The sequence below is a fragment of the Passer domesticus genome, chromosome 31 (assembly GCF_036417665.1).
Source record: "Passer domesticus isolate bPasDom1 chromosome 31, bPasDom1.hap1, whole genome shotgun sequence".
Taxonomy (NCBI): Eukaryota; Metazoa; Chordata; class Aves; order Passeriformes; family Passeridae; genus Passer; species Passer domesticus.
Window position 1 is genome coordinate 2,613,413 of NC_087504.1, and position 26,170 is coordinate 2,639,582.

General features: G+C 64.3%; 2 protein-coding genes across 2 annotated transcripts; one reads left to right on the forward strand and one right to left on the reverse strand.

Moving 5' to 3' along the window:
- Window positions 1-813: 813 nt before the first annotated feature.
- On the reverse strand, window positions 814-1,666 carry LOC135287787 (basic proline-rich protein-like). Its single transcript, XM_064401000.1, has 2 exons — window positions 1,147-1,666; window positions 814-1,025 (listed from the first exon to the last, which is right to left on the reverse strand). Exons 1-2 carry the CDS (start codon window positions 1,664-1,666, stop codon window positions 814-816), a joined length of 732 nt encoding a protein of 243 aa, XP_064257070.1.
- On the forward strand, window positions 1,483-24,436 carry BAZ2A (bromodomain adjacent to zinc finger domain 2A). Its single transcript, XM_064401285.1, is given in 35 exon segments — window positions 1,483-1,626; window positions 4,250-4,375; window positions 5,387-5,965; window positions 6,268-6,453; window positions 6,870-7,055; window positions 7,188-7,418; window positions 7,495-7,555; window positions 8,409-8,517; window positions 8,669-8,770; window positions 8,857-9,067; window positions 9,159-9,220; window positions 9,304-9,369; window positions 9,473-9,664; window positions 9,753-10,007; window positions 10,929-11,143; window positions 12,287-12,361; window positions 12,479-12,641; window positions 12,729-12,788; window positions 12,869-13,004; window positions 13,093-13,667; window positions 14,580-14,805; window positions 14,891-15,046; window positions 15,783-15,946; window positions 16,027-16,310; window positions 18,544-18,653; window positions 18,656-18,675; window positions 18,753-18,851; window positions 18,854-18,901; window positions 19,676-19,815; window positions 19,848-19,907; window positions 20,004-20,065; window positions 20,068-20,146; window positions 22,542-22,564; window positions 22,567-22,666; window positions 22,668-24,436. Coding segments are annotated over 34 exon segments (5,199 nt in total). The 5' UTR covers window positions 1,483-1,626; window positions 4,250-4,251; the 3' UTR covers window positions 22,708-24,436.
- Window positions 24,437-26,170: the final 1,734 nt, after the last annotated feature.

Genomic DNA, 26,170 nt, shown 5'->3' on the forward strand with positions numbered 1-26,170 from the left:
TCCCGGGGGGCCGCTCCGCCCCGACCTCGCCCGGTGACCCTCGGGGCTGCGGGACATCCCCCGAGGCTACCGGGACCACCCCCACCTCCCGCCCTCCCGCCGGTGCCCCCCGGTGCCGGGCTCTGCTCACCCCCACGGAGAACGGGGGTCCCGGGGGTGTCCCCGCGGGGGTGGCAGCCGGTGGTCCCGCGGAGCGCCCCCGGTAAAGGGGGGGGGGGGGGTTGTCCCCCGTTATCCCCCCCACCCCACGGAGGGCGGCGGTCCCTTTAAATGGCGGCGCGGCCCCGGTGGCGGAGGGGGCGGCGGCGGCCGCTGACATCACGCGGGGCCGGGAGCACCTGCGCCCCGCCCGGCTCCGCCACCGGCACCGGCACCGCAGCGCACCGGGCCGGGCGGGCACCGGGGCCGCTGCGGGCCGCCCCCGCCGCCCCCCAGGTACGCAGCGCGCAGCACGGGACCCGCGGACGGGGATACCGGCACCCCCCGGGACCCCCGACGGGGCTGGGATGGCTGTAGAGAGACCCCCGGTTCTGCACCGGGACCCCTTAAGACCGAGCCAGCTGCACCGGGACCCCCGGTTCTGCACCGGGACCTCCCCAAACCCCCCGGGAGCCTCCTGCAGAGGGGAACCCCCGCACCGGGCTCCGCTGCCCCGCACCGGGAAGGGACCCCCCCCCCACCCCACTTCCATTGCGGCCGCACCGGGACAGCCCCCCCGGCACCGGGACCCCCTTGTCCCCCCGCCCCGCCGCCCCCGGAGCCGGTGTCGCCCCCGGGCCCTGCGCAGCGCGGCCCGGCCGGTGCCGCGTGACGTCACCGGGGATCCCGGGGGCCGGGGGGAGCTGGGGGGAGGTTCCGGTGTCCCCGCGGCCCAACCGGAGAGCACCGGTGCCCCGCGGGGTCCCGGGTGCGCCGCCGGTCCCGGGGGTCGAGCTGGGGCTGCGAGGAGCGAGGGGGGCACGAACGGGAGAGAGCGCGGCGGGGGGGGGGGGTGCGGAACGGGGGGGGGACGATCCCGGTGCGGGCTGGGGGAGCCCCGGGGGGAGCCGGGGGTCCCGGAGCCGGGGGTGGGTGGGTGGGGGGGGCGTCCCCGCGTGGGGATTCCCCCCGCCCCGACCCCGCCGGGGGCGGGGATCCCCCTCCCACGTGGGCGCGCGCCCGCCCCCGGTGACGCCACGGCGGCGCCGCTCCCGGTGACGCCACTGCGGCCGCCGTGACGTGCGGGGGGGGGAGGAGGAGGAGGAGAACGGGGTTGGGGGGGTGGGGGGGGGAAGGACGGGACGGGACGGGGGCGGTCCCGGGACCGCCCGGCGGCGCGAGGCGCTTCCGGCCGCGGGTTGGGCTCCGCGGCCCCGGCCCGGTACCGGAGCGGATCGGAGCGGCCCCGGCCCGGTACCGGAGCGGCGGAGGGGCCGCGCCATGCCGAGCCGCCCCCCGCCCCGCGCCGCCTGAGCGGGGCCCGCGCCGCCTGCCAGGTGCGGGGTCGCGGCGGAGGAGGAGCGGGGGGTGCGGGCGGTAACGGGCCGTTAACGGCCCCGGGGAAGGGAGCCCGGCGCTGCGAGGGTCGGTTGCGGCGGTTTGGGCCCGGCTCCGGCGGCGGCACTCCGCTCCGCTTTGCTGACCTCGGTGAGACGCCGTCCTCTCCCCCCGCTTCCCCCGCTTCCATGGCCTGACCCCCCCTCCCCTCCGTTACCGGCTCCCGGTGCCCCCCCCGCTCCCCTCCCGGTGCAGCGGCCAAGGGCCCAGACCCGCGGGGAGCCCCGTTCCCGGTTCCGTTTCCCCGCAGCTCGGGGGGAGCCCCCTCCCCTCCGGCACCGCCCGTCCGTGCCCCCCCCGCACTCTCCGGTACCGGGACCCCCCTGCGGCGGCGGGGGGGGCGCGGACACCGAGCCCCCCCATCCCCGGCGGGGGGGCTGCGGGAGGGGGGTGGGGGTGTCCTTGCCGCAGGGACCGGGGGGTCCCCGCCGTGGCGGGGGGGGGGACACCGGTGCCGTGTCCCCCCCCCCGTGTGTCCGTCCCCGCAGGAAGTGGCCGGGAAATGGCAGCCGGTTGTTGCGTCTCGTTGTTTTTGAAACGTCCTTTTTAATCAGGTCGCGTCACGCTCCCGGGCGCCTCCCGGTGCCACCGGGCCGGGGGGAGGGCACAGAACCGGGCAGGCCGAGCTCTGTGCCCGGGGAACGGCACCGGCGGTGCCCCCCAGCCCCGAGCTCTGTGCCCCCAAATTCGCCTCCCGGGGACGCTCCCGGCCCCGGTGTCCCCGCGGGGATCCCGGGGGTCCCGCTGCCACCGGGGCTGGCACCGGGGCGAGCGGCGCTGCCACGCTGGCCGTGCCCGCTGTGCCGGGAGCTCGGTGCCCACCTTGTCACCGCAGTGCCACCGTGCCAGGCTCCTGCCCTCGCCCTCCTCACCTTGCCTGGCTCCGGTTTCTCGCCGTGGCCCAGTTTCAGCTCCGCGCTCAGGGAGCCCCGGTGAGGGTGGGGGGTGGCAGGTGGCCTTGGGTGGGCACGGACGGGCACGGATGGGCACGGATGGCCGGTGTCCACAGCGCACCTGGCGCTGGCCGAGCTCCCAGCGACGCCAAGGGCGGCTCGGGGCCTGCAGCGAGGGTGACATTCCCGCTTTGCTGGCTGTTATTTTCTCCCATCCCCTCTCCCCACGCTGGCGCGTGCCCAGCCCATCCCAGCCCAGCTCTGCAGCCTCCACCTGCCCGCTGCTCCTGGCACATCCCTCTGACCTCCAGCGCCAGCAGCGCCCTCCTGGCCGGCCCATCACACACGGGGTGGGAACGGAAAGGTTTTCCCTTTCCTTATCCAGCCCCGCTGCTGTTCCAGCTGGGTCAGCCCAGAGGCCGGTTCAGGCTCATGGCTCAGGGCAGGCGGCTCCGGGTCCATCCCGAGCTGTCCTGCAGCCACACGCGTGTGGCAGCCGCGTCACCGCCCGTACGGGTTTCTCCGGTGCATGAATCACCGGTGGCCCCGGCCAGGCTCGGTGGCCCCTGCGGCCCCTGCCAGGGCAGCAGCTGAGGGTGTGATGAAATCCGGGTTTCGACACCGGGCTGTGCCACCAGGCGCTGCTCAAGTGCCGAGCGCGGCGGCCTTGGCCCTTCCGGAGCGGTCGGTGCTGCCTTGGCCGGTGGCAAGCGTGGCACAGCCGGGAATTGCTGGCGGTGGCAGCGCCAGGGGGTGTCCCTGTGGGTCCCCACGAGCACTGGGGCTCCCTCCTTGTCTGCTGGGCTTGTAGGGCATCAGTTCCCCCGTGCCCTGTCCTGGGATGGACCCACTGGGATCCCTCCTTGGGTTTGGGGTTCCTGAGGGATGAAGGTCACCAGGATTCCTCCTTGTGGCCTCAGTTTTGAGGGGGAGTTTGGGGATCCTGGGGGATAAAGGGCACCAGGATCCCTCCTTGTGGCCTCGAGTTTGGGAGTACTGGGGGATAAAGGTCACCAGGATCCGTCCTTGTGGCCTTGGTTGGGTTTGGGGGTCCTGGGGAATGAAGGTCACCAGGATTCCTCCTTGTAGCCTCAGGTTTGGGGGTCCTGGGGGATGAAGGTCACCAGGATTCCTCCTTGTGGCCTTGGTTGGGTTAGGGGGTCCTGGGGGATGAAGGTCACCAGGATCCCTCCTTGTGGCCTTGGGTTTGAGGGACAGTTTGGGGTGGGTCCTGGGGGATGAAGGTCACCAGGATCCCTCCTTGTGGCCTCAGTTTGGGGTTCCTGGGGGATGAAGGTCACCAGGCTCCTGCCCGAGCCAGCTCTGGGGCTTCAGCTCCTGCGTGCTCCCAGCACAGCCCAGCCTCACACCCTGGAGCTGTGCCTGGGGTGTGGGGTCCCCTCCACCTTGGGGGGCACGGCAGGGACACTGCCACCACAGGGTCCCTGCTGTGCCAGGAGCGTTGGGTTGTGCTGGCTCCTCGTTGGGTCACAGAGCTGCTTTGGGGGGTCTCTATGGTCCTTGGCTGGGAGCCCAGGAGCAGCCACGGGATGGTGGCACACGGTGGTGTCACACCTTGGTGGTGGCCGTCCCTGGGGACACCGGTGACAGGCTGTGCTCAAGCAGGTGCCAGCTCATCCAGCTGGGGGGGCTGGGCCTGGGCCAGAGCGCAGCACTGGTGGCATCTCAGTCCTGGGGGGGTTTCAGTGTCACTTGTCCCCCTCCCCAGGCTGGGGACCGCAGCGGGAGGGTCAGTGGTGGGTGGGTGACCACCAGTCCGCACCAGTGAGTGACCCCAGTGCATCTTCTCCCCCGTGCAGAAATGGAAACAAACAACCATTTTAACTTCACTGGCCTTTCCTCCGCACCCGCTGCCTCAGGACCGAAACCCACGCCTGCCTCAGGGGACTCCCCCTTCGCCCACAGCTTCCCCCAGCAAGGGAAAAGTGAGTGACCCCACGGGGACACGGGTGGCTCTGGGGCCAGAGGGGACACAGGGATGGGCTGGTTGTGGGGCCAAAGGGATAGAGGAGCTGCAGGGACAGAGGGATGGGGTGGCCGTGGGGACAAAGGGGACACAGGGATGGGGTGGCTGCAGGGATGAGGTGGCTGTGAGGTTGAAGGGGACACAGGGATGGCAGGGCTGCAGGGACAGAGGGACACGGGGATGGGAGAGCTGTGGGGACAAAGGGATAGAGGACCTGCAGGGACAGAGGGACACGGGGATGGGAGAGCTGTGGGGACAAAGGGATAGAGGACCTGCAGGGACAGAGGGATGGAGGGGCCGTGGGGCCAGAGGGACACAGGGGATGGCTGCAGGGAAGGGGTGGCTGTGAGGTTGAAGGGGACACAGGGGTGGCAGGGCTGCAGGGACAGAGGGATGGGGTGGCTGCAGGGACAGGGTGGCTGTGGGGCCAGAGGGGACAGGGGTGGGGTGGTTGTGGGGCCAGAGGGACACAGGGATGGCAGGGCTGCAGGGACAGAGGGACACGGGGATGGAGAGGCCGCAGGGACAGAGGGATGGAGGGGCCGTGGGGCCAGAGGGGACACAGGGATGGAGGGGCCGGGCCAGGGCAGCTCCAGCCCGCGGGGCCGGGGCCGGGGTCTGTGCGTCCCTGCCGCCGCCTTGGCCTAGAAAAGCGGCGGCAGCGGGGCCGGCGTGGATTTGGCCGCTCAGCTGATCCGGCACAGCCCTGCCAAGCGCTCGGCTAATCCCGGCGTCCTGCGGCGCTCGGCCCGGTGCCGGCAGAGCCGTGGCAGAGCCGGTTTGGCAAACGGGGGCCGTACAACCCCCCCCCCCCTCCCCGTCCCTCCCTGCTTCTCTCCAGGCACGGGGAGGGTGGGGGGCACACTGAGGGCTTTGGCAGCTGCCCCGCCTGGCCATTGATCCATCCTCAAACCCACTGGAGAGACCCCGCGGCGCTGACCTCACCGTGCCTCTGCTCCCTCCCCGGCAGGTCTGAACGGGGGCATGAATGTCAATGGCTTCTCTACTGTATCACACCCCGGTACTTCAGGGACCTTCTCGCCCGGCTCCGCGCCCGCCGGGGCGCAGCCCCTCCGCCCCTACGACTGCTTGTGGGACTACTCGCCCTACACGCCCGCCGGCAGCCTCAAGGACGGCGGCCCGCCCGCCCTCGGACAGTTCCCCCTCAACGGCGTGGCCGCGGGGTCCCGGCCGGCCTCGCCGGGGCACGGCACCAACCTGCGGGCGGCCGGGCAGGAGTTCTGGGCCAACGGCACGGCCGGGCCCATGGGGCTGAGCTTCGACTCGCAGGAGCTCTACGACTCCTTCCACGAGCAGGGTTTCGAGTTGATGCAGAACGGGCCCGACGGCTTTTACGCGGCGGGGAGGTCGTCGCCCGCGCTGAGCTCGGGCACGCAGCCCTTCCCCGTGGCTCCCGAGGAGCCGGAGCCCGGCCAGGGAGACGCTGAGGGCGCAGCCAAAGAGATGCCCAGCAGCGGCAGTGCCAGCGGCATCGCGGAGAACGGGGGCGGGCTGGTGGGCAGCCAGGAGCTGGAGGAGGCACAGCCAGGTAGGAGCCCGGCAGGGCTGGCACAGCTCTGGGGTGCGGCACTGGGGCCCTGGCAGGTGGCTGCTGGATCCTGGTCGAGTTGGGCATTCATTCCTTGGGGAGTGCCAGCTGCTCTGACCCACCTGCCCGGTGTCCTGGATGGGGTTTGGCTGGTCACAGCTTGGAGGAGGCGTTGGGATCTCGTAAAACCAGGCTGGGTGTCACCACCCGCTGCCGTGGAGGGCTGGGTGTCCCCGCAGTGAGGGGATCCCCCAGCTCTGTCACCATCTCAGGGTCTGTTTTCGCTCGATTGTTCCCTTCAGACCTGAAGATCTGCAGCTACAACGGGGCCACAACCGCTGGCGCGGGGTCACTGGGGCCCGAGGAGCCCGTGCTGGCACCCAGGGCCAGCGGGTGCCTGGGGGACGCGTCGCCCATCGCCCCGCGCCTGGAGGACCCCCACATCCTCAGCGAGCCCCCCCTGGAGCCCTTCGAGTCGCTGGCCAGAGGTAGGGGGATGTCAGGGCTGGGTGGCACAGCCGTTCCCTGCCCGGGCAGCGCTGCCAGCGGCGGCGGCCGTGGCGTTCTCCCGGGGCAGGGGCGGGCCCGCGTCCCCGGCGTGCTGCCGGCCCTTCCCTGCCTTCCTTCCCGTCCTTCCCAGCTCCGTGACGAGGCTGTTAGTCAGCGCCTGAACTTCCGCGCTGCTGAGCATCGCCACGGCCATTTTGGGCTCCTCCGCTTCCCAGAGGAGGAGGCGGGGCTGGGTGGGGGGGAGGAGAGGAGGGGGGGGGGCCCAAACCCCTTTTAACCCCTCTGTTGCCAGAGCCTTTTTGGCCTCTCCACATTCACATCCCCCCCGCTATTCCCCGTGAGCGGAGATGTGGCTCCGCGTGCCCCCAGCCCCGGTGCTCCCCCCTTTCCCCAGACCCCGGCACGGGCGATTTGTACGCGATGGACGACTCGCAGCTGGTGAGCGACAAGTCCTCCTTGGAGGAGCCCCCCGACCTGGCCGCCAGCCCCCCACTCCACGCCGGCCCCTTCAGCCTGCTGCCCGCCAGCCCCTCGCCCGCCCCGCTGCTCCACGGGCCCGGTTCGCCGCCCGCCCTGCCCGGTACGTGCTGCCCCGGTCACCCCGGCAGGGATGCACCGTGTGCCCCGCGGGGGTGGCACCGGCGAGGCCCCCGGGCAGCGCAGGGAGGGGACGGTGACGTGTCCGGTGACGTCCCTGACCTTGGCTCCTCAGGCGACAACGCCGAGCTGAAGAGCGGCGACCACGCGGGGCTGCGGGGCTCGGGGACCCTGGAGCTCGACCCTCCGCTGGAGCCGGAGTCTCCAACCCCATCTGCAGAGGAGGAGGAGGAGGAGGAGGAAGAAGAAGAGGAGGAGGAGGCTGCCGACAGCTGCCCGGAGACTTCAGCCGCGCCAGGAGAGGGAGAGAGCGAGGAGCCCACGCTGCTGAGTGCCTCGGGGGCAGGTGTGGCCCCTCACCCCCCACACCCCCGGGCTGACCCCCACCCCCGGCCATGGTCCCACGTGTCCCCTCCCCGCAGGTGATGTCCCTCGGCGGCGCATCGCCACGCAGGAGGAGGTGCGCTTCCCGCTGCAGCACGGGTACGTGGGATGTGCCCCGGGCCTGTTCTGTCCCCCTCCGGCTGTCCTGACCCCGGCCCTGTTCCCTCTCCATCCTGCTGTTCCTTTTCCACACTCCCGTTTCTGTCCTCTGACCCTGTTCCCTTTCCATCCTTCTGTTCCCGTCCCCCAACCCTGTTCCCTTTCCACCCTCCTGTTCCTATCCCCCGACCCTGTTCCCTTTCCACCCTCCTGTTCCTATCCCCCGACCCCTTTCCCTTTCCACCCTCCTGTTTCTGTCCCCGACCCTGTTCTCTTTCCACCCTCCTGTTCCTAAACCCTTTTCCACTCTCCTGTTCCTATCCCCCGACCCCATTCCCTTTCCACCCTCCTGTTCCTAAACCCTTTTCCACTCTCCTGTTCCTAAACCCCGACCCCATTCCCTTTCCACCCTCCTGTTCCTAAATCCCTTTCCACCCTCCTGTTCCCTTTCCACCCTCCTGTTCCTAAACCCCTTTCCACCCTCCTATTCCCTTTCCACCCTCCTGTTCCCGTCCCCCTCCGCCCATCCTGCCCCCCAGCCCTGGTCCCCTCCCACCGTCCCCTCCCCATCCTGCCTCCAAAGCTCCCGTCCCCTTCCCACCATCCCGCTCCTGGAGCTGTCCCCGCGGTGTCCCTCGTGTCCCCATCCCCTTCCCATCCTGTCCCCACCCCTTTCCCATCCTGCCCCTCTCTGCGTCCCCTTCCCGTCCTGTCCCCATCCCCAACCCCTCCCACTGCTCCGTCCCCGGCGCTGTCCCCTCCTCGTCTTGTCGCTGTCCCCTGGGGCGGTCCTGCCCCCCTCCCCATCGCGCCCCCTCCCCACGCTGCCCCGGGCTGACTCTGCCGTGCCCAGGTGGAGGCGGGAGGTTCGCATCAAGAGGGGGAACCATCGCTGGCAGGGCGAGACCTGGTACTACGGCCCCTGCGGCAAGAGGATGAAGCAATTCCCGGAGGTCATCAAGGTACCACCCCTGGGGACAATCCGGGGGGGGTTTCTGGTCCATCACAGCCCCCCCCAAAGCTCGGCACCGCAGCTGATGGAGGCTGTGGCGAGCTTGGAACGCCGAGCTTCCTCACAGCCTTCCTCCTCCTCCTCCTCCTCCCCGTGCCCAGTACCTGAGCAGGAACATGGTGCAGGATGTGCGGCGCGAGCACTTCAGCTTCAGCCCCCGCATGCCCGTGGGAGACTTCTACGAGGAGCGGGACACGCCAGAGGTGGGTCTGGGGGCGGCTGAGCCCCCCCTTGCCCCCCTCCCAACCCCTGGCCGTGCCCAGGGGTGACCCCAGCTCGCGCCCCACAGGGCGTGCAGTGGGTGAAGCTGAGCCCCGAGGAGATCCCCGGGCGCATCCAGGCCATCACGGGCAAGCGCGGCCGGCCCCGCAACGCCGAGAAAAGCAAAGCCAAGGAGCCCCCGGGCAGCAAGCGGGGCAGGGGCCGCCCGCCCAAGGTCAGGATGGTGGATTTGCTGAGTAAAACGGATGCACGGCTGCTGAAGAGGCTGGAAGCACAAGGTACCCCCCCTTCCCTGCCCCGGTGTGGGGCCCCTCACAGCCTGGCCCCGGTGGGAGCCCCGGTTCACGTCTGCTCTGTGTCCCCTTCCAGAGGTGCTCAGCGAGGAGGACAAGTTGAAAATGAGCAAGATCAAGAAGAAAATGAGGCGGAAGGTGAGGGCATGGGGGCTGCTCGGGTTTGGGGGGGGGTTTCCCTGGTGGAGGGGGTCCCTGAGAGGGTCTTGTCCTCCCCTCAGGCCAAGAACAAGCAGAAGCAGGAGGCCAAAGCCCCCAGGGCCAAGGAGGCCAAGAAGAAATCCAAGGTGAGTCCGTGGGCACGAGTAGGCCGGGGAGAGGAAAGAGATGAAAAATGGATTTTTCTCTTTACCTTTTTTTTTCCCCCCACACATCCGGGCTCTGCCTCAGGCCAAGGAGAAGAAGGGGAAGCCAGAGAAGGGCAAGGACAAGGCCCGGCCCAAGGAGAAGAAGGGCAAGGGGGCTCGCAAGGCAGACAAGGGGCTGCTGGCCCAGCGGCGCCTGGAGGAGCGGCAGCGGCAGCAGCTCATCCTGGAGGAGATGAAGAAACCCACAGAGGACATGTGCCTGGGGGACCACCAGGTGGGCTGCGCTGGGGGGGCTCAGAAAAATCACCCTGGGGAGCCACCAGCTTGTTCTGACCCCCCCCTTTCATGTCCTTGACCCACAGCCCCTTCCAGCCTTCTCCCGCATCCCGGGGCTCGTCCTGCCCAGCCGCGCCTTCTCCGACTGCCTGACGGTGGTGGAGTTCCTGCAGAGCTACGGGAAGGTGCTGGGGCTGGAGCCAGCCCGGGACGTGCCCACGCTGGGGGCGCTGCAGGAGGGGCTGCTGGGGGTGGCCCCCGGCGCGGGGCAGCTGCAGGACCTGCTGGTGAGGCTGCTGCAGGCGGCGCTCTGCGACCCGGGGCTGCCCCCCTACTGCCAGGTGAGACCCCCCTACTGCCAGGTGAGACCCCCTTGTTAGGTGAGACCCCCCTGTTAGGTGAGACCCCCTTCCCCACCAGGTGAGACCCCCCTCTTTGGTGAGGACCCCCCAACCAGCTCAGACCGTTCCTTCCCTTTCACCCCTTTCTCCTTTTCCCTTATTTTCCCTCCTTTTTTTTCCCCTTCTCCTTTCCTTTCTCCCTCTTCTTTTCCCTTTCTTTTCCCCCTTTCCTTTTTACCCATCCATTTTCTTCCCTCCTCCTTCTTCCCCCCACTTTTCCTTTTCCTTTTCCTTTTCCTTTTCCTTTTCCTTTTCCTTTTCCTTTTCCTTTTCCTTTTCCTTTTCCTTTTCCTTTTCCTTTTCCTTTTCCTTTTCCTTTTCCTTTATTTTCCTTCCTTTTCCTTTTCCTTTTCCTTTTCCTTTTCCTTTTCCTTTTCCTTTTCCTTTTCCTTTTCCTTTTCCTTTTCCTTTTCCTCCTTTCCTTTTCCTCCCTTTTTTTAATCCTTTTTCCACCTTCACCTTTCTTTTCCACCTCTTTCCCCCCATCATTTCTCCTTTCTTTTCACCCCTTTGTTCCTTCTTTTCCTTCCCTTTTTTCCCCACCACCTTTTATTTTTACTTCTGCTTTCGCTTTCCTTCCTTCCCCTTTCCTTTTCCCTCTCTTTCTCCCCTTTTCACCTCCTTCCCCCCTTTTTCCCCTCCCCTGACTGGGGCTGTCAGTGCCTGCAAAACTCAGGACGGGGAATCCTAAATTTGCGATGTGCCTTCCTCCCTTGTTCCCAGCCCTCTCCTCACCCCCAGCATCTTTTGGGGCGTCCCTCTGTCTGTCTTTGTGGTGGGAACACCCAGAACCACCTCTGGGCAGGAACCCCCGTGGGGACAAACAGGTGACACCCCAAATTTTCCCTCTGCTGTGCCCAGTCCCTGAAGATCCTGGGGGAGAAGGTGTCGGAGATCAGCCTGAACCGCGACACGGTGTCCGAGGTGCTGCGCTGCTTCCTGGCGGCGCACGGCGCGGGCGCGGAGCTCTGCGAGGGGCTGCGCACCAAACCCTTCCAGGCGCTGCCCCCGGAGCGCAAAGCCTCCATCCTGGTCTTCCTCATCAACGAGCTCAACAGCAGCGCCCTCATCATCAGGTGGGGCTGGCCGTGGGGGGCGTGAGAATCCTCTGGTTGGGGGTGATGGAGTGGGTCGTGCTCTGCTCTGCGGCTGCTCGCTGCAGCCTTCCCCATCTCCCCATCCCCATCTCCCCATCCCCATCTCCCCATCCCCATCTTCCCATCCCCATCTTCCCATCCCCATCTGCCCATCCCCATCTCTCCATCCCCATCCCCATCATCTGCCCATCCCCATCTCCCCATCCTCATCCCCATCTCCCCATCCCCATCTCCCCATCTCCCCATCCCCATCTCCCCATCCCCATCTTCCCATCCCCATCTCCCCATCCCCATCTCCCCATCCCCATCTTCCCATCCCCATCTCCCCATCCCCATCTTCCCATCCCCATCTTCCCATCCCCATCTTCCCATCCCCATCTTCCCATCCCCATCTTCCCATCCCCATCTCCCCATCCCCATCTTCCCATCCCCATCTTCCCATCCCCATCTTCCCATCCCCATCTTCCCATCCCCATCATCTGCCCATCCCCATCATCTGCCCATCCCCATCATCTGCCCATCCCCATCTTCCCATCCCCATCTTCCCATCCCCATCTTCCCATCCCCATCTTCCCATCCCCATCTTCCCATCCCCATCTTCCCATCCCCATCTCTCCATCCCCATCCCCATCATCTGCCCATCCCCATCTCCCCATCCTCATCCCCATCTCCCCATCGTCCCATACCCATCCCCATCTCCCCATCCCCACCATCTCCCCATCTCCTCATCCTCATCTGCCCATACCCATCATCTGCCCATCCCCATCATCTCCCCCTCCCCGTCATCTCCCCATCCCCATCTCCCCATCCCCATCATCTCCCCATCTCCATCTCCCCATCTGCCCATCCCCATCTCCCCATCCCCATCTCCTCATCCCCATCTCCCCATCCATATCTCCCCATCTCCCCATCCCCATCATCTGCCCATCCCCATCTGCCCATCCCCATCTCCCCATCCCCTCCCCATCCCCATCTCCCCATCCCCATCTCCCCATCCCCATCTCCCCATCTCCATCCCCTCCCCATCCCCATCACATCCCCATCCCCATCTCCCCATCTCCCCATCCCCATCTCCCCATCCCCATCTGCCCATCCCCATCTCCTGTCTCTCCTGGTCCGCAGTGAGATCGACAAGACCCTGGAGAACATGTCCAACTACAGGAAGAACAAGTGGATCATCGAGGGCCGGCTGCGCAGGTTGGTGGGGAAGGGGCTTCGCCTGCAGCCTCAGCCCCTCCGTGTCACCAGGTGGCTCGGGGGGCGTGGGGTGAGCAGGGGGACAGGTGGCCAACACCTCCCCCTGTGCCCTGGCAGGCTGAAGGTCGCCCTGGCCAAGAAGACGGGCCGTCCCGAGTCGGAGATCACGGGGCTGGAGGACGGCCGGCGCCGGCGCAGCTCCCGCCTGACCGAGGACGTGGGGCTGGAGATGGAGGAGGAGGAGGAGACCCGGGGGCGAAGATCCCGCCGGGAGGAGGAGGTGGGCTGCTCCGGGCTCTGTTGTGGGGGCAGAGGTGAAGGTGCCACCTCGGGGGTCTCTTCCCTGACCGATCCATCCCTTCCCCAGGTTGACACGTCTGCATCCAGCGTCCCGGAGCTGGAGCGGCAGATCGAGAAGCTGGCCAAGGTGAGCGGGTGCTGGAGGGCTGGGGCTCAGCCCTGCTGGGGGGGCTGCAGCCCCCTCACCGCCCCCCACTCTCCCCACAGAGGCAGATGTTCTTCCGCAAGAAGCTGCTCCATTCCTCCCAGACCCTGCGGGCAGCATCCCTGGGCCAGGACCGGTTCCGGCGCCGCTACTGGGTCCTGCCCCACCTCGGTGGCATCTTCGTGGAGGGCGCAGAGGGTGAGCAGGGAAGGGGCTTTTTTGGGGGGTGTTGTCACACCTGGGAGAGGACCCCACGTCTCACCTGCTCGTCCTCCTGCTGTCCCAGCAGCTGAGCCGGTGGCTGAGGAGCCCCAGGAGGAGAAGGTGTCCCCGGTCCCGGTGAAGGAGGAGCCGGCCGCCGTGCCCGTGGCCAGCCGCACGAGCTGCCCGGCCCCGGCCTCGCGCGCCCGCGGGCGGCCCCGGAAAAGCAAAGAGGAGCTGGCACAGCACTGCGAGCCCTGCCCCGTGCCCGTCAACGGGGTCCTGGAGGAGCCGGAGCCCCTGGGGCAGAGCCAGCACGACCTCAGCCAGTCGGCCTTCCTGTCCTGGCTGAGCCAGACCCAGTCGTCCCTGCTCAAGGACTCGGTTCTCACCCCGGCCAGCAGCCCTGGCAAAGGGGACACGGGGCTCCCGCCCCCCGAAGCCCCCTCGGACCCCATGGAGGAGGAAGAGGAGGAGGAGGAAGAGGAGAGAGCCCCGGAGGCCGTGGCAAAGCGAGGGCCGTGGTTCAACCTGCTGCCCCGCACGCCCTGCGACGACCGAGCGCCCCTCGCTGCCCCCTCAGCTGAGCCCTCGCCGCGAGCCCCCGCAGCCCCCCGCAGCCAGAGCCGGGGGGAGCCCCCCAAGGGCTCGGCACGGCAGGTACGGGGGGGGGGGGCTGCACCCAGCACTTGCACCCCGACCAGAGGGGTTCTGTGGGGAGGGGGATTCTCCCTGTGTGGGTGAAAGGAAGGGGTGGGACCCTTTGTGTGAGCTGGGCAGGGGGGGTGGCACAGGGGGGCTCAGTCCTGCTGCCCTTGGCAGGGTGGTGAGAAGGGAAAAACAGCTCCAGGGGTGGGAAGGCTGCAGGACTGGGGGCTGTGGGGTTGGGGGGCTGCAGGTTTGGGGGGCTGGAGAATTGGGGTTTTTGGGATTGAGGGGCTGCAGGACTGGGGGCTGTGGGGTTGGGGGGCTGAAGAATTGAGGTTTGTGTGATTGAGGGGCTGCAGGATTGGGGGGGCTGAAGAACTGGGGTTTGTGTGATTAATGGGGCTGCAGGATTGGGGGCTGGGGATTGGGGGGCTGTGGGGTTGTGAGGCTGAAAATTTGGGGTTTGTGGGATTGAGGGGCTGCAGGACTGGGGGCTGTGGGATTGAGGGGCTGAAGAACTGGGGTTTATGGGATTGAGGGGCTGCAGGGTTGGGGGGCTGGAGAATAATTGGGGTTTATGGGATTTCGGGGCTGTGGGATTGAGGGCTGTGGGGTTGAGGGTCTGTGGGTTTGGGGGGCTGAAGAATTGAGGTTTGTGTGATTGAGGGGCTGCAGGACTGGGGGCTGTGGGATTTCGAGGCTGAAGAATTGGGGTTTGTGTGATTGAGGGGCTGAAGAATTGGCGTTTATGGGATTGAGGGGCTGCAGGGTTGAGGGGCTGAAGAATTGAGGTTTGTGTGATTGAGGGGAGTGCAGGATTCAGGGGTGAGGATCCAGCTGTGATAATCTGTGTGGATCCCTTCCGAGGCAGAATCTTTTATGATTTTTTGTCTGTCCTGCCTGACATTCCCCCTGTCCCTCCAGCTGAACGGCCTCCCCGCCGACGACCCCACAGCTCCCCTGCTCGCCTCCACGCCGGTGCACGCCGGCCCCAGGGCCCACGGCGCCTGCCCCCGCAGCCAGGGCAGCCTGGAAAAGCTCCAGGACGTGCCGGGACAGCCCAAACGCCGAGGGAGACCCCCCACCAAATTCTTCAAGCAGATGGAGCAGAAATACCTGACGCAGCTGACGGAGCAGCCGGTGCCCAGCGGTGAGAGCCAGGACCCCCCTGAGACCCCCGTGGTGGCAGTGCGGGTGGGCTGGCACGGTGCTGAGCTGTGGCACTGGCCTTGCAGAGATGCAGAGCGGCTGGTGGTGGCTGAGGGACCCCGAGGAGCTGGAGGCGGTGGCACGGGCGCTGCACCCGCGCGGCATCCGGGAGAAAGCGCTGCACAAGCACCTCACCAAGCACAAGGAGTTCCTGCGCGAGGTTTGCCTCAGGACCACCACTGGTGAGCCTGCCCGGCCCCCCAGAGCCCACCCCAGACCCCCAGCTGGGTGGGGAGCTCTTGCCTGTCCCCCTGTGACCCCCCAAATTTTATCTTCTGCCCAAATCCCTGAGGAAGGGGACTGCTCCCTGTTCCCTCCCTGAGCCCACCCTTTATCCCTCCACACCTCACTTTCCATCTTCCTCCTGTGTTCCAGAATGTGGCTCTGCTGCCTGTCCCCCATTCCTGACCCCCTTTTCTTCCCTGCAGACCCCATCTTCCCATTTGTCCTGGGATGTGGCTCTGCTGCCTGTCCCCGCTTTGTGACCCCCTTTTCTCCTCTCCAGACCCCATCATGTCCCAGGATGTGGCTCTGCTGCCTGTCCCCCATTCCTGATCCCCCTTTTCTCCCCTGCAGACCCCATCATGTCCCAGGAATCCTCATCCCTGACCCCATTTTCTGCCCTGCAGACCCCACAGTGTCTGGGATGTGGCTCTGCTGCCTGACCCCCTTTTTCTCCTCTGCAGACCCCATCATGTGCCAGGAATCCTCATCCCTGACCCCATTTTCTCCTCTCCAGACCCCACAGTGTCTGGGATGTGGCTCTGCTGCCTGTCCCCCATTCCTGACCCCCTTTTCTCCCCTGCAGACCCCATCATGTGCCAGGAATCCTCATCCCTAACCCCATTTTCTCCTCTCCAGACCCCATCATGTCCCAGGATGTGGCTCTGCTGCCTGACCCCCTTTTCTCCCCTGCAGACCCCATCTTCCACGCGCGCCCGGACTCGGCGGCTGCCGCGGTGTCTCGGGAAGCTCTGGCCCAGTGGTCAGTGCCCGACAGAGCCTACGAGACCGACCTGGGCGTGCTGCAGTGGGTGGAGGAGCTGGAGCAGCGCGTCCTCATGGCCGACCTGCAGATCCGGGTGGGTGCCAGGCAGGGTGACCCCACTGCCGAGTGACCAAGTGACCAAGTGACCGCGACTAACCTCGCTGTCCTGCGCAGGGCTGGACGTGTCCCAGCCCGGACTCGACGCGGGACGACCTGAGGTACTGCGAGCACAAAGTGGAGGCCCTGGAGGACATCACGGTGCGCGGCAGGCACCGGGAGCTGCCGCCGCGCCGGGAGCTCACCAACCCCCTGGACCTGGCCGTGCTGCGGCTGGCGGCGCTGGAGCAGAACCTGGAGCGCCGCTACCTGAAGGAGCCGCTGTGGCCGCTGCACGAGGTGGTGGTGGAGAAAGCCGTGCTGAGCAACCCCGAGGAGCTGAGCCTGGGCCCCACCGAGATGTGAGCAGCTCATACAGCCCCCCTGAGTCATCCCCTGGGTTGGGAAGGGGTCGTTGTCACCCCCTCCAGGGAATGTGGGGTTCAGCAGGGTTTGTTCTGGGGGTGGGGGTCTCCCAGGGATGGGATTCCTTCTTGGGGATGAGGGTCCCTTGTGTGTCACCACTGTTCTTCCTGGGTTAGGGAACCTTCTCAGGAACGTGGGAAGGAGACCCTCACATGTCCTTGGGGGCTTTCTTGGAGATGAGAATCTTTTCTGGGGATCAGGACTCTTTCTGGGAATGTGGGGGTCAGCAGGGTCTGTTCTGGGGGTGGGGGTCTCCCAGGGATGGGATTTCTTCTTGGGGATGAGGGTTCCTTGTGTGTCACCACTGTTCTTCCTGGGATAAGGAACTTTCCTAGGAATGTGGGAGATCCTCACACGTTCTTGGGGTGTCTCTTGGAGATGAGAGTTGTTTCTGGGGATCAGGACTCTTTCTGGGAATGTGGGGGTCAGCAGGGTCTGTTCTGGGAGTGGGGGTCTCCCAGGGATGGGATTCCTTCTTGGGGATGAGGGTTCCTTGTGTGTCACCACTGTTCTTCCTGGGTTAGGGAACCTTCTCAGGAACGTGGGAAGGGGACCCTCACATGTCCTTGGGGTCTCTCTTGAAGATGAGAATGTTTTTTCTAGGGGTCTCTGATAGGAATGAAGGGCCATCAGGGTTCCTCTTGGGGATGAGAGTCTTTTTTTGGGATCAGGACTCTTTCTGGGAATGTGGGGGTCAGCAGGGTCTGTTCTGGGAGTGGGGGTCTCCCAGGGATGGGATTCCTTCTTGGGGATGAGGGTTCCTTGTGTGTCACCACTGTTCTTCCTGGGATAAGGAACTTTCCTAGGAATGTGGGAGATCCTCACACGTTCTTGGGGTGTCTCTTGGAGATGAGAGTTGTTTCTGGGGATCAGGACTCTTTCTGGGAATGTGGGGGTCAGCAGGGTCTGTTCTGGGAGTGGGGGTCTCCCAGGGATGGGATTCCTTCTTGGGGATGAGGGTTCCTTGTGTGTCACCACTGTTCTTCCTGGGTTAGGGAACCTTCTCAGGAACGTGGGAAGGAGACCCTCACATGTCCTTGGGGGCTTTCTTGGAGATGAGACTTGTTTCTGGGGATCAGGACTCTTTCTGGGAATGTGGGGGTCAGCAGGGTCTGTTCTGGGGGTGGGGGTCTCCCAGGGATGGGATTCCTTCTTGGGGATGAAGGTTCCTTGTGTGTCACCACTGTTCTTCCTGGGTTGGAGATCTTTCCCAAGAATGTGGGAAAGAGACCCTTAGAGGGTCTTTTTGGTCTTTCTTGGGAGATGAGAGTCTTTTCTGGGGGTCCCTGACAGGAATGAGGGACCATCAGGGTTCCTCTTGGGGATGAGAGTCTTTTTTTGGGATCAGGACTCTTTCTGGGAATGTAGGGGGCCAGCAGAGTCTGTCCTGGTGGTGGGGGTCTCTCAGAGTCCATCATGGTCCCTCTTGGGGATGAAGGACTTTGTTGGGATCCCTCCCAGGGGTGTGGGGCTCTCCCAGAGACCACTGGGGTCTCTCAGAGGGATGGGGAACTCCCATCTCCCCTGGGGATGGGGTCTATCAGAGGGATGGGGATCTCCCCTGGGGGTGGGCTCTCTCAGAGGGATGGGGTCTGAGGGATGGGGATCACCCCTGAGGGTGGGGTCTCTGAGGGATGGGGATCTCCCCTGGGGGTGGGGTCTCTCAGAGGAATGGGGTCTCTCAGAGGGCTGGGGTCTCTCAGAGGGATAGGGATCTCCCCTGGGGATGGGGATTTCCCCTGGGGAGGGGTCTCTCAGAGGGCTGGGGTCTCTGAGGGATGGGGATCTCCCCTGGGGAGGGGTCTCTCTGAGGGATGGGGTCTCTCTGAGGGATGGGGGCTCTCAGGGGGATGGGGTCTCTCTGAGGAATGGGGTCTGTCAGAGGGATGAGGATCTCCCTGGGGAGGGGTCTCTCAGAGGGATGGGGTCTCCCCTGGGGATGGGGATCTCCCCTGGGGAGGGGTCTCTCAGAGGGATGGGGTCTCTCAGAGGGAAGGGGATCTCCTCTCATGGGGGTCATCGTGCTCCTGCTCGGGGCTGAACAGCAACCCACACTCCTCCTTCTGTGACCCCTTTTGGGGTGCGTGGGGGGGTTCCCCACGAGCCAGCCGGGCTCCTGGACCAGGGCAGGCCCCCCCGTGCCGGGCTGAGCCCCCGCTGTCCCCGCAGCTCCTACGAGATCACGCCGCGGGTGCGGACGTGGCGGCAGACGCTGGAGCGCTGCCGCAGCGCCGCCCAGGTGTCCCTGGTGCATCTTCCAGCTGGAGAAATCATCGCCTGGAGAAATCCGTCAACAGAGTGGTGAGAGCCTGCTCCGGGGGGGGGGGGGGGACAAAGCGGGGGTGCAAAGCAGCTCTGAGCCCCCCGCGTCCCCCCAGACGTGCCTGGTTTGCCGGAGGGGCGACGACGACGAGCACCTGCTGCTGTGCGACGGCTGCGACCGCGGCTGCCACCTCTACTGCCACCGGCCCCCGCATGACAGAGGTGCCCGAGGGGCGACTGGTTCTGCTCCGTCTGCGTGGCCAGGGTAGGTCGGGGGGGTAGCCCTCGCACCCCGCCAGGGTGGCCCAGGAGGACCCCAGACCCTGCCGGGCTCCACTCACCTCAGGAGAGGTTCTGGTGGTGGGAGAAGCTCGGGTGCCCAAGAGGGATCCTGGTGGCCCCCATGGGATCCCCAGGGGAGAGCCCCGTTCTTGGGGGAGACCCTGAGGTCTCTGAGGGACCCCCAGGCCCTGGGAGGGGGGTCCCCTTGTCCCCTTTCCTAAAAAAAGACCCAGGAGGACCCCCATATCTTTGGGAGAGATCAGCACGGGGGATCCCCATCCCAGCATTGGTGACCCCAGAGGGACTCCCACCCCTCTGGGGTGAGGATTTGGTCCCCAGGAGAGACCCTGAAGGTCTCTGAGGGACCCCCAGCCTCTGAGAATTAGGGTACCCTTTCCTAAAGAAGACTCTTACCTCCAGAAGGGACCCTAATGGGACCCCCATATCTTTGGGAGAGATCAGCAGGGGGGATCCCCACCCCAGCACTGGTGACCCCAGAGGGAGTCCCACCCCTCTGGGGTGAGGATTTGGTCCCCAGGAGAAAACCCTGATGGTCTCTGGGAGACCCCCACCCCTAGAGGAGACCCTGCTGACCCTTCCATTGCTGTGCTGACCCCCAGGAGAATCTCTCATCCCCAAGAGACCCCGATGGCCTCTGAGCGACCCCTGGGGGGGTCACCTCGGTGCTCAGGGACTGTGGAAACAAGCAGAGGGTCTGGGGGGGGACAGAAGGTGACCCCCACTTTCCCCCCCACAGGCAGGACAGTACCGAGACCCCCTCTCTTCCCCCCGCGAGGCAAGAAGCGGAAACGGGGGCCGCGGGCTCGGGGCGAGCCCCGGCGAGGAGGAGCCGAGCCCGCGGCGCCGCCCGGCCCCGCGGCGCCGCGAGGGCTGCCCGCGCCCCCCCGGTGCCCCGGGGAGCCCCCGAGCCCTCCCCGCCGCAGGAGCTCGGCCCTGAGGGGCCAGCCCAGCGACCTGACCTTCTGCGAGTGAGTGGGGGAACAACGGGGCGGCGTGGGGAGGGGGCTGCGGGGGGCGTGGGGCTGGGCCTGATGTGCCCCCCCCCCCCAAAACGCTGCTGGCAGGATGATCCTGATGGAGATGGAGTCTCACGAGGACGCCTGGCCTTTCCTGGAGCCCGTGAACCCCGGCTGGTGCCGGGCTACCGCAGGGTCATCAAGAAGCCCATGGACTTCGGCACCATGCGCGCGAGGCTGCTGCGGGGAGGGTGAGTGGGCCGGGGCTCTCGTGGGGCTGGGGGCTCCTCCTGGGGCTGGGGGCTCCTCCAGGGTCCTTTCTGGGGGGTTGGATGTCCTTCCCAGGCCAGTGGTGTCCTTCAAAGGGATGTTTTTGGGGTCCCTCAAAGGGTTGGATGTCCCCTCAGAGGGTTTGGATGTTCCTCAAAGGGTTGGATGTCTCTCCCCAGGGGTGGATGTTCCTCAAAGTGATGACCTTGTGGTTTTTTGGGGGTCCATCCAGGGCTGGCAGGGTCCTTCTGAGGGGTGGATGTCCCTCAGAGGGTTGGATGTTCCTCAGAGGAATGATCTTTGTGGGTTTGGGGGTTCCTCCAGGGCTGGCAGGGTCCTTCCCAAGGGTTGGATGTCCCTCAAAGGAGTGGATGTCCCTCCAGCCCAGTGGTGTCCTTCAAAGGGATGGTTTTTGTGGGTTTTTGGGGTCCCTCAAAGGGTTGGATGTCCCTCAGAAGGGTTGGATGTTCTCAAAGTGATGACCCTTGTGGGTTTGGGGGTTCCTCCAGGGCTGGTAATGTCCTTCTGAGGGGTTGGATGTCCCTCAAAGGGGTGGATGTCCCTCAAAATAATGATTTTTGTGGGTTTGGGGGTCCATCCAGGACTCAGAGAGTCCCTCCTGCGGTGTGGATGTCCATCCCAGCCCAGTGGTGTCCTTCAAAGGGATGGTTTTTGTGGGTTTTTGGGCGTTCCTCCAGGGCTGGCAGGATCTTTCTCAGGTGTTGGATGTCCCTCAGAGTTGTTGGATGTCCCTCAAAGGGGTGGATGTCCCTCAAAAGGATGGTTTTTGTGGGTTTTTGGGGTCCCTCCCAGGGGTTGGATGTCCCTCAAAGGTGTTGGATGTCCCTCAAAGGGGTGGATGTTCCTCAAAGGGATGACCTTTGTGGGTTTGGGGGTTCTTCCAGGGTGGGCAGAATCCTTCTCAGGGGCTGGATGTCCCTCAAAGGGGGTGGGATGTCCTTCCCAGGCCAGTGGTGTCCCTCTAAGGGATGGTTTTTGTGGGTTTGGGGGTTCCTCCAGGCTGTTGTGGTCCCTCCAGGGCTATGGGGGTCTCTCCTGGGGATCCCATCCCCTCCCGGGAATGGGGTTCCTTAGGGGTTGATGGGTCCCTCCCAAGGATGGGGGGATCAGTTCCCCTCCCAAATTTCCCTCATGGAGACAGGAATGGGGTTCCTTAGGTGCTGAGGGCGTCCCTCTCAAGGATGGATCCCTCCCAAGGATGAGGGGATTAGTTCCCCTCATGGGGATGGGGTTCCTTTGGTGCTCAGGGGGTCTCTCCCAAGGATGAGGGGATCAGTTTCCCTCTAAAATTTCCCTCATGGAGACAGGAATGAGCTTCCTTTGGTGCTGAGGGCTCCCTCCCAAGGATGGGGGGATCAGTTCCCCTCCCAAATTTCTCTCATGGGGACAGGAATGGGATTCTTTAGGGGTTGATGGGGTCCCCTCCCAAGGATGGGGGGATCAGTTCCCCTCATGGGTACAGATTTCTTTGGTGCTGAGGGGGTCCTTCCCAAGGATGGAGGTCTCTCCTTGGGATGGGGGGTCTCCGCTGGGGCTGGGGGGATCAGTTTCCCTCCAAATTTCCCTCACGGAGACAGGAATGAGCTTCCTTTGGAGCTGAGGGCTTCTCCCAAGGATGAGGGGATCAGTTCCCCTCCCAAATTTCCCTCATGGAAATTTGAGGTTCCTTAGGTGCTGAGGTTCCTTTTTCCTTTTTCCTTGGGAAAAGGGGTTCCTTAGGTGCTGCTGAGGGGGTCCCTCCCGAGGATGGGGGAATCAGTTCCCCTCCCAAATTTCCCTCATGGAGACAGGAATGGGGGTTCCTTAGGTGCTGAGGGGGTCCCTCTCAAGGGTGGGATCCCTCCAAGGATGAGGGGATCAGTTTCCCTCTCAAATTTCCCTCATGGAGACAGGAATGGGATTCCTTAGGATTGATGGGGTCTCTTCTGGGATGGGGGGATCAGTTCCCCCATGGGAACGGGGTTCCTTTGGGGGTCCTTCCCAAGGATGGGGATCTCCCCTGGGAATGGGGGGATCAGTTTCCCTCCCAAATTTCCCTCACGGAGACAGGAATGGGGTTCTTTAGGGGGGTTGATGGGGTCCCTCCCAAGGATGAGGGGATCAGTTCCCCTCATGGGGATGGGAATGGGGTTCTTTAGGACTGATGGGGTCTCCCCTGGAGCCTGGGGGGATCAGTTTCCCTCTCAAATTTCCCTCACGGAGACAGGAATGGGGTACCTTTGGTGCTGAGGGCTTCTCCCAAGGATGAGGGGATGAGTTCCCCTCACGGCGCCGGGGTTCCTTTGCCCCAGCCGGGCACGGGGGGTCCCGTGGTGGTCCCACCCGCCCCCCCACCCACCCTCTGCCCTCCCTCAGGTACTCGAGCTCGGCCGAGTTCGCCGCGACGCCCTGCTGGTGTTCGACAACTGCCAGACCTTCAACGAGGACGACTCGGCCGTGGGCCGCGCGGGCCACGCCATGCGCCGCTCTTCCAGAGCCGCTGCAGGAATTTTATCAGGGAAAACACGCTCCCAACCCGTGAGGAGGGGGTCCGGGGGTCTCTCCCCACCAAGCTGCCTCCTCTGGAGCTGCTCTCGCTGCCTGCTGATCCCACATTTGGGGGGTTTCACCCCCTTGAACCCCGTAAAATTCCCGGCAGGGTGAACAGGCCTCACCTGAATTTCCCCACCTTGAGGCCCCTTCTCGCTGCCTGGACCACCCTGCCCCTCCCCAAAATCCTGCCCCCACTTTTTATTTTTATTTTTTTTTCCAGCACCACAAAATCACTAAGATTTGGTGTAAGCCAAAAAAAAGGGGAAGAAAAAGAAAAAAAAAAAAAAAAAAGAAGAGGCGCTTTTTTTTTCATGCTTTGTTTCAAATTTCATTTTCGAATTAAGAGCAGAAACAGGACCCACCCCACCCCCTTATCCTCCCATCCTCTCAAAAATGGGGAGAATCCCCCCCAAAAAAGGGGAGAACCCCCTCAAAAAAAGGGGGAACTCCCTAAATATGGGGAGAACTCCCTAAATATGGGGAAAACCCCCCAAAAAATGGAGAACTTCCTAAAAAAAGGGGAGAACACCCCAAAAAATGGGAGAACTTCCTAAATATGGGGAGAACCCCCCAGAAAAAGGGGAGAACCCCTCAAAAAAAAAGGGGGAGAACTCCCTAAAAATGGAAGAACTCCCTAAAAAAAGGGGGAGAACTCCCTAAAAATGGGGGAGAACCCCCCCAAAAAAAGGGGAGGACCCCCCCAAACCTTGGGGAATATTTAACGATAGCAATAGTTTAGTGAATGTCCGAGCACTCCTGTGCATCCTCTCATGCATTAACGGCCAGTAAAGTGGACTTAGCCCCCTCCCCAACCCCCGGCCGGGACCCCCTCCCCACCCACACAGACACTTTACGAGGAGGGGGGGGGGGGGACCCCCGGTGCAGCCCCCTCCCCTCACTCTGCCCTCAGCCCCCCTCCCCACCCGGCTCCAGGGACCAAACTGGGGAGGGCTGAGTTGAGGGGGGGGTGGTCCTGGCACCCCCCTCCCCCCCCCCCCCCCTTTTTTTTTCCCCACTTCTCAGGAAGAGCCCAACCCCCTCCCCTGGGGTTGGGGGGGGGGGGGGGGGTTTGGGGAGGGGAGGGGTCCTGGCCACCCCCCCTCGCCCCCACCCCAAAATGAGACCCCTCAGGGATGCTACTGCAGGCCCCGGGGGGGTTGGGGGAGAGTTGGGGGGGGGTCCAGCCCCCTGCCCACCCCCCCTCCCCACCCGACCCCCACCATGGACTTGAATCCTCAGGCGGGTGTGACCCCCCCCCCAGACCCCCCCGGGGGGGTTGCACTGGGTGGGGAGGGGTCCTAAATTTGGGGCAGGGGTCTCCCCCCCCCATATCACCCCCATGTTTGGGGTGTGGGGGGGGGGTCAGGACCCTCACCCCACCCCCCCCCAGGATATTACGGGTACTCGCTCTGGGGGTTCTGCGGCCAGAGGGGCTTTTTTTGGGGGGGGGGGTCCCCGGTGTATCCCCCCCCTCACCCCCCCCAAGCCCCACAGAGCACTGAAAACAACTCACCTACCTGGGCAGGGGGGGTCCGGCCGCGCCCCCCGCCCCCCCAAAACCCCCCCCCCCCGTCTCAAAGTAGCCTTTTTTCTATCAGATAAACCTCAGAAACTTTTTATTTTATTTTATTTTTTTGCTTTGGAAACTAAGAGGTGATTTGAAGTCTATTTGAACTGACTTTATATTACGCATAAATATTTATATTTTATCTAAATAACTGCGCTGTAAACGGACTTTTTTTGTGGTTTTAAGTCACGTTTTCGGATCCGTCAGGTTTTGGGGTTTTTTTTGGTTTTTTGGGTTTTTTTTCCTTTTTTTTTTTTTTTGTTTTGTTGGTTTTATTTTTTTTTCTGTCGTGGGAAACTTTTCCGGGAGTCTCCGTAACGTTCTCGTGTTCGTTCAGTTAAAAGTTGCCCCCTCCCCATTTTTTCCCTGTCCCCCCCCCTCCAAGTTTGACACCCCCCCCACCCCCAAAACCTCCCCCCGGCTGGCCCCCACCCCCTCGGGGGGCTGCGGGGGGGGGTTTCTCTCTTTATCCCCCCCCTCCCCCTCCCCAAATTTACGGCGGGATCTTGGGGGGGGGGTGAACACGCCCCCCCCACCCCACCCCCCCCAGCCGTTTTCTAGAACCAGCCGTGTTGTTTTAGTGACTTTTTTGATAATTGTACAGGTTTTTTGTGAATTTAAATTTATTTCTTTCTATATTTTTAGGACCAATATCTCGTTTTTTGATAAGGTTTAGAGGAGGGGGGGGGGGCGGCTCTCCCCCCCACCCCCCCCACCCCACTGCCCCCCCCCCCGCCCTCCTCGCTGTTGCCTGTTGATGTCGTCCCCCCCCACCCTCGACCCCCTCCCCAAAAGAGTTGTAGGACCCCTCCCCCCACCCGCGTGTTGCGTTCGAGAATAAAAATCTCACGTTTGATAAACAAAACATGCTCCAGCCTTTTTTTTTTTTTTTTTGGGGGGGGGGGCTTTGAGACCCTTGGGTTGGGGAGGGGGCTTTGTGGGACCCCATTCTCACGACAAAAACTTCATTTTTTTTTTTTCCTTTTCTTGCCGTTTTTTATTCAAAAAAAAAAAAAAAAACCAACCTCGAAGGGGTGGAGGGGGAGGTGTTGGTGGGGGGGGGGTCGCGGGGGTGTTGTTTGTTGTTTTTTTTTTTTTGGGGGGGGGGTCGCGGGGGCGAGCGCGGAAGCAGGAGGAAGAAAAAATACAAAACTAGAAACCTCTCGAGATTTTTTTTTTCTTTTTTTTTTAAAAAAAAAGCAACTTAAAAACCTGTACAAAATGCGCTACGTATAAATTAAAGGGGGGGGGGGGGCCTGAGGGGAGGGGAGGGGGGCGAGAAAAAAGGGGAGGGGTCTCGGATTTTTAATCCCACTCACACCCAGGACTGACGGGACCCCAAAAATCTCAGCCCCCCCTCCAAACCAGCAGCGGGGCAGGGGCTCAGCACGGGGCGGGGAAATTGGGGAGGGGTCTCCCTCTTTGGTTCCTTCCTTGGGGGGGCCACAGCCCCCCGACCAAAGTGGGGGGGGGGGCCGGGCAGTAGCAGCAACGGGGGGGGCGGTGGGTGATGGCTGGAAACCGGGAGGGGAGGGGGGCGTCACCCCTTGGGGGGGGGGGGGCGGTGGGGGGGGTTTGGAGGGGGATGAAGCCCCCTCCCCACCACCCCCCCGACACCCCCAGAGCGGGGCTGGGCGCCCCCCGAGCTGTGGGGGTGAGGTAGATGTGTGGTGGGGGTGGGGGGGGGGGCTCTGAAGACCACCCCCCCCGTATTTTTTTTTTTTGGGGAGGGGGCGCTGGAAGAACCGGGAGGCCCCTGGGTAGAGCTGGGGGGGGGGGCACGGAGCTGGAAGCAATTTGGGGAGGGGGATATCAGGACGGACAGACCCCCGTTGAGGGGAGGGAGGGAGGGAGGGAGGGGGGGGGCGAAGCTTTTTTTTTTTGG